Genomic DNA, 13006 nt, shown 5'->3' with positions numbered 1-13006 from the left:
ATCAACGCCGTGGTCCTACTCATCCTGCTGTCGGCACTCAATGACCCCGTTCAGTACCGCTACCACCTTACCAGCTCCGAGCTGGGAACTGACATCGATGTCATGGACGATGCAAGTGAGTGCAGCTAATCCTCGCCACTGTTACATGTCCGACTTACTGGAAGCTGCCAGACAGGGCGAGAGCGTCATCCAGAAAGGCTTTAATTAGGGAAGTTGTTACCTTGAATAGAGGTTTTGTCTCTATTTTTAGTTGGACAACCACCTGCTTATGTACAGTGAGGAAATATTTACCTTTTGGATTTACTCCGTTTTCTTAAGCAAAATGTTAATAGGATGATTATGAAAGAGAAATTATAATAATCTGTAATGAATTAATCACTCGGTGTGCACAGGGGTGTAGCGGATGTCGCTGTCGCCTCACAGCAAGATCCCATGAACCCAGTGTCTGTGTGCCTGCATGAGTTTCCTCTGGATACTCTTATTTTCCCCCCTCACAGTCTAAAAACATGTTTTTGGGGTTAATTGGTGACTGTCCAGTGCCTTTGCCCAGAGACAGCTGCGCTGAGCTTCCAACCCCCCCACAATCCTGAATCACATAACAGAAAATGGATGGATAGAAACTAATGACCCATCTTCAGCCTTAAATGAAGTATTGCAAATTTTCCCTTGTTATTTATTGAAGATATATCCCCACAGGTTACATGTAAAGCTTTCGATTTGTGTATTCAAATGCTGATGTAAGTCACTATGAAGATCTTGTTATTTATGTTCTGTGTAATGCATTACTTCTAAAAAAGGCTGTCACACGATAACAGATACATTTGAATATGTGTAAAGAACGTTGAAACTCAAAAAAAAAAAAAAACTACACTCCACAATGTTTTGTAACAATCATGTTTCAATACTTTAAGTTGGAGAACCTTATACTGACCAAAATCACTAATACAGAATCAATATGTGCATTTCTACTGTAAAAAGTCTCATTTAAAGGACATTTTAATTGGCTCTTTATTGAACATTATTTTTGTGGTTTAAACTGTTACTATTGTACTGCATAATGAATTATTGGCAAAAAAAAAAGTTTTTTTTTTAAATCCCTAAATGTGACTTACAAACAGCCCGGAACATATCTTTGAAAACTTGCACTGTATGTGTCTATAGTGTGTGACTGGAAGAAAACCTTGCTTGAGCAGATGAACATAACATACCAGCAGCAGCACCAATGGCAACATTTAGTATAACAATTTAATTGTGTGTTTTATGTTTGTCATAAATGTAGAATTATCAGTTTGGAAGAAACTGAACTAATGCAGAAGTTACCAAAATATTTCCACTTTTCCCTTAAAGTTTCGAATCGAGGATGACAGTGTTTAAACACTTCAGTCCAATCCAACGTCAACATTCAGGATAAACTGGTAGTTTACAAATACATTCTGATGAATATGGAGGTAAGTCAGCGAGGCACGTGTTTGTAATTAGATTTTAGGATGATCGCGGCCACTAAATGCTGGAAGTGTGTCGAGACGTCACAAGCGTCTCACTTGTTTGTTTCGTGGCCTCAGTAACAATATATAATTTTTTTTCCCGGGTGAATGTCTGAAGGCGTCCCCCCCACAGAGCGCTCATTAAAATCAATGTCACGCTCGCGCAGCACGCCGTGCGTCTGCAGCTGTGAAGCCACCTAACCTCCCTGCCCACCGCTTCTCTTCTGAGAATGCTGCTCTCAGCACCGACACAGCTGAGTAAGCTGGGCGCCGTCGACAACAGATCAGAGTGCATGTGTATTTCCAGTGCTTCCCCCCTCCGGCAACGATTATCGTCACAGTTGCCTCCGTAAGGCCACAGATACTGTCACTGGCCTCACTGATTAAAAAAAAAAAAGAAAAAAAGAATCGACTGCGGTAATTCTCCCATCAGATTAAAACGGCCATCTTGACTCCCATAGCGTACGTGCTTGTGCAGCATCAGTCCAAGATTGTGAAGGAATGGATAGAGACAAGCTGGGGTCGGTAGTGTCAGTGTCACGAATCCCGAATCCCGAATCCTGACGCGAAACCACACGGAGGTGAAACGCACGACGCCGCAACAGTCATGCGACAATCCATTGTCTGAAAGTATTTGTAGTTTGTGTGAACGTCCGCGTCGACGCTTCGGCGAGGAGCCGTCGTTTACTCGGACTCAGCGCAGTGTCATTGGTTGTAAAGACATTTTAGACAGTCATGAAAGTGTGTTTACATGTGATCGGAGCCGCGGGAACGCACACAGATAATCCAGTGTGAGCGTGATAGCAGCGGATGCTTTAAGTAACAGTGACAAGTGTTTCTCTGACGAGGCTGATCCGCGAGGCCTCACAGCCACGATGTGAATATGAGACGGGTGTTAAGATTTGGTCAAATTTAGCACCTCTTGCATAAGAATTACACACTTGATTTGTCCAGGACAGATTCAGTGCTAAAAATGGTGAGGTTTTACTTATGGTGGTTTGTTTTGTTTGACTTCCTTCAAGGTTCAGGTTGCATTTGGATCCAGTCCATGGATTTGCCTTTAAACTCAGTTTTGAAAAGCGCATGTGCCTCAATATCTTTCCACATACTGTAAAACACCATCAAATAAATTATAATTTTCTTTTTTAAAGCAAATGTCATTGTCATTTAGTGACTGAATAAGTGTTCTGAACATTTGGCAGCTTCAATTCAAATAATTTGGATTTATCTATACTGTGTAATGCTTCAAAACCACGATACAAGTCATGTCTCGTTGTTACAGGAAATAACACAATCAGCATTTAGATCACAAATCACTATGAGCCTTTGTCCCCGTTTGGGTTGTCAGTGGATTTCAGTTGTAGGGAAATCACACACGCTGCAGTTTTTCAACAGGAAACTACATTGCGTGTTTTAACTCTATTGTTTGTTTGTTTGTTTCCCCCCCTTGCAGATATTTGCATCGCCACTGCAATATCCCTACTCATGATTCTTATCTGTGGCATGGCAACATACGGTGCTTACAAGGTAAGCAAAGAAAAGAGAATAACATTCAGGCCCACATCTGGATCTGAGAAACAAAGCTGCCTCATTTATTCTGAATCTTTTTTTCTTTTCTTTTTTTTTTAAACAGCAACACGCTGCTTGGATCATTCCATTCTTCTGCTACCAAATCTTCGACTTTGCCCTTAACACGCTGGTAGCCATAAGTGTGGTGGTTTACCCCAACACGGTGCAGGACTACCTCCAGCAGCTGGTGAGGACCATTTCCATCCACCTGTCATAAAGACGTTTCTTAATTTTCAATGGATCCATCGTGTGAAACTGAAGCAGCCCGGTTGCAGCGATTCACCAACGCATCTGTGGAGCCATCGCTGTGAAATAGGCTCACATTTTGAGTCCTCTTTTGTTCACGTTTCACATTCCTCGCCATTTTGTTTGCCGTTGCAGCCAGGGACATTCCCGTACAAAGAGGACATCATGTCCACCAACAACATGTGCCTAGTCTTTGCAGTCCTCCTCTTCATTGGCTGCATCCTCTCCTTCAAGGTAAGACGCCAAAGTCTGCTTCTTCACACGTCGGCTCTATCACAACTCCACAGACGCGTATAGAAAACACGTCCTGCAAACCTGTGAAATATGATCTATATATGCAACACATCAGTGCAGATTAAACATGCCGCATGAACATTTGTTCACAGTGGAGCTGCCCCCCCCCCCCTTTTTTTTTAATCCGTTGTACATTTACTCGCCATATTACAACGCGATTGAGGCAATCAAATCTCACACTGTGCACACCTCAGTGCAGCGTGAGCCATATGGCATGTATAATGAATCCTACCAGTGCGAACGTTCCCATTATCAGTGCTGTTGGTGAGATTATCACACAGTCAGAGAGCAGCGGGTCAGCGACAACAGGAAACCAACTCCCCGTCAAACTAATTCTCCCTTAATGCATGGCTGACTCTCCAGGCGCAGCTACGCTCTCGGGCTCTCCGAACGAGATCGGGCATGAAGTTGCAGTCATCTGTACAATCAAATCAAGTTGTTTCTCCTTTAAGCGGAGATTAGAAATGTTCTCGGCAGATATCCAAAGCCAGGGCCGGGTTTTTATGAGGGGAAGCAGCCACTGGAACACACACACACACACACACACACACACACACACACACTGCTGGACTTGCACTCAGAAACGCTGCAAATGTCACGTCAGAGTCAGCGAGCCCTGTTAAGTATCTGGAATCGTCGGGACTGCTTATTGTGAGTGTCCGCATCACAGATCACGTATAGATTTGTGTCAAGCAGAATCAATGTCACCCTGTTTGTATTGACGGGCAGCGCACATACAGTCCAGTCCATATCGGCTGATGTTCTCTATACCGATGATGGTTGAGTCCTCTGGAAAAGAGCCAGATGGAAAATGTCAAGGACACGCTGAGCTCTCCGGATGGAGCGAACACCTGCTGAAGTTCCCGTTGAAGCCAACATCCTCCACTTGATATGAATGACTCAGAGAGACGCGGGAAGGGCGAATAAATCATGACGCTGCAAACATGTAAATGTGGATCCCCTTTTTAAAGAAACATTACCGACACTTATGTAAAATGGAACATGTAACAGGAACATTTTTCTTTTTCTGAATTGTTATTGTCAAAAAAAAAAAAAAAGGCATTGTTGAGTCGCTGGCAAAAAAAAAAAAAGAAAACGCAACCTTCAAACCAGAGCTCAACAGTATCGTCAGCAGGAAGTTGACCTTGCTCTTGCGTTGCCTGGCGAGAGGGTCGACTCAGCCGATGGTAAAGTGCTTGGCTGGCACTGCACTGGGCTTCCTGGTCGCTTGCTTTCACTGCTTGGCGGAGGTACCGACTCAGCAGGCTACTCACACACGCACTTGCACACAATGAACCTCCTTTGCTCTTGCCAAGTCGGGCCAACCTAAAACCTCGGCGCAGCGGCAGCTTGAGGGCTCTCGGAAGCAAGAGATGCTTGAGAAGTGGCTTTTTTGTGTAAAATGGCGCAGGCAGCACCAGGAGAGTGTCCACCGTAAAACACTTTTTTTTTTTTCTTATTCTCCACAGCCCAGTTATTTCGCAGTGTGTCACCTGTCCGGACGCTCATAGAAAGTCCATATTGTAGCACAGCTTCACCGAGCAGCCACGCGGTCGAACTCGCTGTCATTTATCCGTAACCTTGGTGATGAGATGAGAACGCGGCGGCTGGGATAATGAAAAGTGTCGACGTTGTTGCTGAAGGTGCCCTTTGTTTCCTTCTCAGGCCTACCTGATTGGCTGCGTGTGGAACTGCTACAGATATGTGAGCGGCAGGGGCACCACCGAGGTCCTGGTCTATGTCACCACCAATGACACCACGGTGAGTCCGCTGCCCCCACCACCACCCCCACCCCCACGCCACCCACCATACCCCCCAGAGCCCCACCTCAAGGACACACCATCCCTCCATAATAATGATCATAATTGGATTTGCTCTGAATTGATTTCCTTTTACCACTCAGAAGCCCAAAGTTCAATATATTAATTCAAAATTATTGAGATGGAGCCTTTGAAAAGTCACTTTTATCACAATGTCTGGCATATGAAGTGTATCAGAAGCATGTTTTGAAAACCATGAGGACCAGAGAATAGAGTAGAATAGAATAGAATAGCGAGATTGTACATTCAAATTGAGTTGTCACTAAAAGTACATGGTGAGAATTACAGGTGTTGATGGAAAGACAGTTGCCATGTTTCTATAATTTATTTGTATCTGCAAGTACAAGAGCAGCATTATAGAAATTGTTCATTTGTAAAAGTGATGCTTTGAAAGTAGCAGAGTCTTTCTCCGTACAGATACGCCGCTTGGAAGTGAGATCTTTGTTTTTTTTTAAAACTGTTGCACAAAACACAAAATATATGTTGTTGAAAGCCCTGATTTGTGTATTTATACAACAACATCAATTAGTTATATATTGAAATTTGCAAATGAGTATCAGAATTAATGGTAGAAACAAATCTGCTCACAGTCGTTACTGTGTTGTATCTTCATTAAGTCTGTTAGCAGCTCCTGAGCTAACAGACTTAATGAGCTCCTCAGCTAAAACCGAAGCTTCTCATGAAGCTGTACAGGACTGTAGATACTGGAGGTCATCCTGAGGTGTGATTGGGAGTCGGTGCGGCGCTGAAGGCCGCCCGTCCCACCCACAACCCCCCCCGGCGTTGACTCGGGACGTTTCTGGCAGGTGCTAGCATAGCCGCCATTTCCGTTTGCCTGTGGGTTTGTAATCCTTTGATACGTAAGACATTAATCTGCCTCACACCCGCCGCCGTCTCCACACTCAGCACTTCATGTGCCTGTCACTTTGTCCTTGTGCCGCCGTGACCCCGCCTCGCTCGGGCTGACGTTTTTCCACCTTATGAAACAGATCGTCCACCCGGGAGCTAATCCGGCGGGCTCTGATGTCATATTGTGTATCATATGGCCTTTCAGCTCACGCTGGACGTGTGCCAGCCGTTTAGTCCTCTGCTGACGTCGTTCAGAGAGACAATCATTTTGTCCGATGTTGAGAAATTAAAGCGGCTGCATTTCTCACAAGAAACACTTGAATAAGCTTTATTAATAGACGTCAACACGAGTGAAAACAGCAAAGACCAAAAACTTTAAAAGGAAATTTGATATAGTTGCATGAGCTTCAGATTATTATGAAAATGGGATTGAAGATTTAATTCTACAAATTAACTGTTAAAAGTTTTTTTTGGTTTTTCTGAGTGACTCACTTAATGATCTTGTTAACGGCCCTGATTTCATTACATGGATCTTGTGCATCACCGCATTTGTATCATATTATAATTTAAAGCTGGACAACGCAAAAAAAACATCACCTTCCTCTGAAATGTTAGTGCATGTATTCATGGAAACGCTGACTGAATGTGCATAGAGTTAACAATAACTGCAAAGATCAAATATTTGTTGGAATTAATTCAGACATTTAGGAAAATAATGAAGCAAACAGCTCAAGCATCTGGGTCAGAGAGAGAGATGGAATTTCAATTAGGGAAGTACGAGGCAGCAAATTGTACTTAAACGCTACAGTTGCCCGTTCCTCATAAACAGCTGTCATGTTAGCCTGAATAGTGATAATGTCGTTTTATCAGTGTGTTTCCTCTCTCTGCTCACAGCTGAATGGAGCTCCACTTCTATTTTTACTATGTGAAAGCCAGCAGTGTGTCTAAATGGCTTTTTACAGCCTCCAACATTGAGTACCCAGCTGCTTATCCGACGAGCTTTTATATAAATGCCATTAAAATGCACAAGGGTCATCTCCCCCTCCCCCCCCCCCCCCCCTGTATATCTCTGTCCGTTCTCTTCTCTTCTTCTGGACATGTTACATAATTGTCTGCTTGTCTGCTTCATTTCAAGTCCTCCCCGTGATGTGTTTGCCGGGCCTCCCTGGCTGCTTCACAATTCTACTGCCTGAGAGCATATTCTCTCTCTCTCTCTCTCTCTCTCTCTCTCCCTCTCTCTCTCTCAGCCTCTGAATTAGCAGCACTGCTGGTTTTATAACACCATTTACACAGAAAGACCTCTGATAAAGGGAATGCAATCTGGCCTGCAAAGCGGAGGCGTGCGTGTGTGTGTGTGTGCACATGTGCGTCCTTTCTAGTTTGTGATGCTCTCTATAGGGGTGGGACACGGTATATAAACCACGGAGATAAAAGCGAGCTGTGCGCTATATAATAGACGGCATGACGCCATACATCCTGTTTACGCTCTGTCAGATATTTATGTTTTTTTCACTTCGGGCGTCAGGATTACGTCATATGTGTAAAAGAAAGTGAGATGAAACCCCCCCCCTCACATCTCCGTGTGCAGCTTAGTGGAGCGATCCTTGGAGCGTGATTTGGCCCATCTAATTGAAATGTTGTCTTCGTCCCGGTCTCGAGAGGTGTAATCTATTTACCATTAATACCAACATCCAGTCCCCACGTCAGAGCGTTCTCATAAACTCAAGAGCAGAACAACACCAGTTTTCACACTTGTGCCGCTTGCCGTCATCTGAAGCAGCTCAGTTCTCTGGAAGGAAACCACCGGATCCTTGCCCTGTTTACAGCTCACACAGGGAAAGTTGGCTTTGTCTCGTTAATAGTGATAAAAAAATTAACTTAAATGTGTTTCTCTATATTTCAGGTCCTTCTGCCACCATATGAAGAAGCGGTTGCCATCCCACCGAAAGAGCCCCCTCCCCAGTACATGGATGCGTGAAAAACTCCCTCTCTGCTGGATTATACACCCCGAAACCCCCCCATCCCCTTCCTACATCTCGCTCCCATCCATAGGACAGCGCCTGCAACGTTTTGAAATACAAGGAGAGGCCGGGTTCAGCTTGGATTCCTGCCACTGGTAGATTAGATTAGGTCGACTCTGAGCCAGTATTGCCATTAACGTTGCTCGTCCTCTTTCACCCCCAGTTGTTGTGATGTATTTCTCTCTCTCTCTCTCTCTCGCGTCTCCTCTGTCGTCATCCAAGGACGGCGTCACAGCAACTTCACGACCTTTCCCCTCCACTGCCGCCATCACCACTGCTGCCAGCCTCCTCCCCTCCCTCCCTCCCTCTGGGCAGACGATGTTCCCCGGAAGCATCTAAACTTTTGCACGCCCTGACCGCCCCGACCCGATCTCACATGTACTTTAGTTTGAGTGACAAGTGCACAGGTTCGGCCACCAACTGTTAAACCCCCCCCCCCCCCAATACTGTGAATTGCCCCGGTGGTCTTTGTCGTAAAGAAAAAGAAACTACCTAAAGAAAGAGAGTAACAGAGTGCACATGGAAAGGAAAGCGACACACATGATCAGTGAAACAAAAGCACTTTTTTTTCCAGAAATTGACAAATTTCCTTCATTGAATGTAATGTTGGGGTATTTTTGTATGACTTTTTTGTATAAACTGAGAGGAAAAAAAAAAAACAATAGCGGCAAACAGTGAAAGGTTGTCCCGTTGTGATAAAATATCTGTGTGCTGATGTAACTTGTCCTGCTGGAGGAAAGCGTGTTGGGAAAAGGTTCGTCGACCAATGACAATGTCTTCCTTTTGTATCCACGCTCCGTCGTCTGTGACCCCGTAACCCGTCAAACTGCCAGTGGAAACTTTGCTCACCCACGGATTTCACTTACAATCTTCCAGTTTGCCTTCCTGTCCAGCTCCAGTCTTTTTTCTGAAAGTTTATGTGACGCACTTATCACGGGACACGCGACTGTTTCACACATTTACACACATCAAAAGAGGCAATACACACACAAGAACTAAAGTGTATAAAGTCACACGTGTGCAGATGTTTTTAGCCGAAACTTGTGTTTTGTGTTCCTGTTGAGCTGCAGCTGCATTGACTGTGTCTTTATTGTTGTTGTTTTGTTTTTTCTAATGGATCATGGCGTATATGTGATCCTTTTGTAGTTGAGCTAACTTGGCTGGACTGAGGGCATTTTCCTATAAAGACTGCGTGACATGCTCCTGCACATGCAGAGACTGTGTGTGTGTGTGTGTGTCTGCGTGTGTGACATTATGCTGTAACTCCCAGCTTCCTTTCCACGTAGTAACATTTCTTCTGCACATGCAGAGATGTCAACATGTGATATTTCCTGTGCTGGTGACCTTTTATGGAAGCTGGAAACTAAAACATGAATTAACTTTGGCTTGGTAGCACAAAAGTATACAAGTCCTGATGCTCGTTAAACAACGCAACTGCTTGTTTTTGACTCAAAAATCCACCGACTTAAAACATGCGCATACATGCTTCCGTTCTCTCCTGTAGTTCCTGAGAAACATTCACTCTCGTGAGAAGACCATTGAATTAGTCTCATTTCGTCATTCAGACTATGCAACAGTGCCCTCGCCCTTCATTAGACGCGCATACTCATGTACAATGAAGTAGTTTAATTCCATTCAATACTAATGCCATAGTAAATGTGGCCGCTTGTTCGCCCCATCCACCACCAGTGTCCCCGCGTGAATTATGACCACTGCTTTTGCAAATCCAACAGAGTTGAAACTGAAAATTGCACTTTAAAGTCAGTGTGAGGTCACTGAAGCCTGGCGTGTTTGTGTTTCCCTCCTCGTGGTGTTGTGCCGTGCAGCTCAGTGGTTCTGATGTGATTATAGACGCTCTTGTCTGGATGACACACGCTTCTCACACTTGACCTGAATCGATATTTGCATGGCGCGACGTTGACTTGAGGAGCTGCGGAGCTGACAGGTGTTTGTGTCCGTCGGGAGTCTTGCAGGTTCTTTTTTCTTTTCTTTTTCTTTTTTTTAACTCTGTATCTGGACCAGGCTGAGGCCTCCTTTTATTAGTTACTACAAGACTGTTCTCCTCTCTCCTCTTGTTGGATCTGCATGAGCTCATGTCTTCAATTCTGAATAATAAAACATTAAATCAACAGTGTCTGCTGGATATGTTTTTTGGTCTTTCTTTTGTTTTATCAGGACTAATAGCACACTGGATTTATTGTTACTGATTATTGCAAATGTCACATGGATGTTGCACATCATCCAACAGTCTCATGAATCATTTATCTTCACATATCAATAAAAATGGAGCTCAAGAAGGTTAAGCAGAAGCTGCTGGATGAGCACCCCAATGTAGATAGAACACACTGTTGAGATATTCCGGAAGCTTCTTTTCAAGTTTTGTTCACATGTTTGTCGCAGCTCAGAGAGAGCTAAAGCCCCGGGGGCCTTAAAGAGGTCAACTACCCAAAGCTCACTCTTCTCTTCTCCTAAAATTAGTATTTTATCGGTTGTAAGCGAGAGTCAAGTCGAGTCAGCTTGATTTGGATCGCACTTTACAAAACAGTGCTTCACATAATAGACTAATAAATGAAAATAGTAGGTAATAAAGCAGTAAGATATAATAAAACATAAAATAAAATTGACAACAACTCATTGTTATCCGTGTATTTCACTGAAGGTTTCCCTGTTGTTATTGTCTTTTCTAGGAATTTCATAAACTTGCCAACACATTTATGACCAAAATGCACAAAACAGAAAGCTGACAGTGAAGCAGCCTGTGTCTTGTATCGCCGGTGCGTCACTTCCCTGATTCATCAGGTCAGATAAATCACAAGGGTTTGCTTGCATGCTTAAACTGCAGAAACCAAAAATAAAAAATAAAACACATTGGACTGGATTCACTTAATGCATGTAAAGATAACTCATCACCCTGTAAACCGTGCGGTTCCAACGAAAACATGGGGGTCAGTTGGGCTGCCCTCGCAGCTCCAGTATCCCTCCCTCAGAGTGTGCTGCAAAAAGCTGGCAGATCAACAAGGATTTACTCGTCCGCCTCAAAATGGAGGCTGGCATTACCTTGGCTCTGGCAGACTGTGGAATACCAGACAGACGCACTCACCTACTTTCAGCCACTGGGACAGGGCAGCCAAAAAAAAATAACAAGTGGGTCACATTCTGTCTCTTTTCTTGGTTGGCAGGGGCAGGAGGAGGGGTGTACAGTGACAACAGCTCCAAAAGAAGGGATTTTAAAAGAGGACAAAAAGGCCAAAGGTTGAGTGAAATCATTTCCACCAGAATAAAAGTCTACGCTGTGTAGAAATACAAATCACACATCAAATGTTAGTTACTTTAATAACCAGCATGGTTTGGCTGCAGTGTCAGGCAGCGCAGATCTGGCTGTTGTGTTGAAGTCAATTATTAATTTTTGCCAAAGAAAATAAGAATCTATTGAAAATAGTTCCGACTCCCTCCTGAAATTGTTCACAAAAGGTTCAGAATACTGCAGGAAGCCGTGCAGCTTTTCAACAGGCTTCACTTCTATTTCCGGAGCAGATTGTTCACACTTGTTAATTCAGATCTTTTTTTTTTTCCCCGCAGCCTCTTCAGATATATTGTCCTCATTCCACGCGAGGCATCTGCTGCACGTGATTCAGATTGCCAGAGATGATTTCACTCAATATAATTGGGAATTGAGAAACCGGCTTACAGAAGCAGTGAGTGGAAAAACTGGGCCAAAGCCCTCGATGGATGACGAACAGTGTGTGTGTGTGTGTGTGTGTTGTGTGTGTGTGTGTCTACAGCTGCATGCGCCTGTTCCGGTAATGCTGTAAAAACTCACTGAACAGAGCATGAAATCTGATTTTGATTATCAATATTGCAGTTCATCCATCTGGTGTAAAGAGTACATTATGTATAAAAAAAAATCCTGAGTTGAAATGTTTTCCCTGCAGGCGTTTCCTACGTGTAATCAACAATATCTCAGTTTCATATCAACACTACAGTTCTTCCTGTAGCTGACTGTGGGCAAAGGTACGCTACAGAAACCGACTGTAACTAAGCAATGAACTTCACACATGTTGGATGATTGGTTTTCATTCCTGCTGTGCGACCACTCTGTGATGTTTGCATGTTTTCCCTGTGCACGTATGGATGTGCTTCACGCTCCAGATTCCCCTCCACAACACAAAACCAAGGTGTTTTCTGCATCTTGCTTTCATTCAAGTGGGATTTGGAATCAAATAGAAGGAATGACAATAGAAGACTGCTCAAACATCAATCATAACCTCAATACTGTTATCACTAGTCTCTTGCATGCGCATTTTAATGCATAAAGCTTAAGTCATCTCCAGTTTGCATGAGCAGTTAAATATTGCAGGATTAATAAAGCGTATCCACCTATTGAGGCAGTCAGCCATCACCAGCAACGGATCAGATTTGTGCAGCTGCACTGTGACCTCTGTGGAGACGCAGAGCGGCGACACCACTCCCAGGGTGGATTAATCTGCCCATTTATCCCCCTCTAACACCAACATATGCAATAGTCACCGAAGCTCTGCTGCATCTCGATCCTCACATGGCGTGAACCCTTGAGCCAGCGGATATCGAACACCGACTGATGTTACACAAGAGACAAGAGAGAAGGCTCAGCATCTAAAGCCAAGCACTTCCTCCGACTTCAAGATCATGGAAATAAGTAAATGATATATATATATATTGATTGTTTAAATATCAATGTTGGTCC

General features: G+C 43.9%; 1 protein-coding gene across 1 annotated transcript in view; it reads left to right on the top strand.

The window, feature by feature from the left end:
• The window catches only part of laptm4b (lysosomal protein transmembrane 4 beta), a 12121-nt gene extending 1779 nt beyond the window's left edge, over positions 1 to 10342 (top strand). The window contains exons 2-7 of the mRNA XM_080516328.1: positions 1 to 115; positions 2938 to 3011; positions 3118 to 3240; positions 3435 to 3533; positions 5259 to 5354; positions 8166 to 10342. The exon at positions 1 to 115 is cut by the window's left edge and continues 3 nt beyond it. Of these exons, the coding sequence (XP_080372454.1) occupies positions 1 to 115; positions 2938 to 3011; positions 3118 to 3240; positions 3435 to 3533; positions 5259 to 5354; positions 8166 to 8240 (582 nt within the window). The 3' untranslated portion in view covers positions 8241 to 10342. The remainder of the gene's footprint in view (positions 116 to 2937; positions 3012 to 3117; positions 3241 to 3434; positions 3534 to 5258; positions 5355 to 8165) is intronic.
• Positions 10343 to 13006: the final 2664 nt, after the last annotated feature.

The sequence above is a fragment of the Blennius ocellaris genome (assembly GCF_963422515.1).
Source record: "Blennius ocellaris genome assembly, chromosome: 20".
Classification (NCBI taxonomy): Eukaryota; Metazoa; Chordata; class Actinopteri; order Blenniiformes; family Blenniidae; genus Blennius; species Blennius ocellaris.
This window is presented reverse-complemented; position numbering and strand designations above follow the sequence as displayed.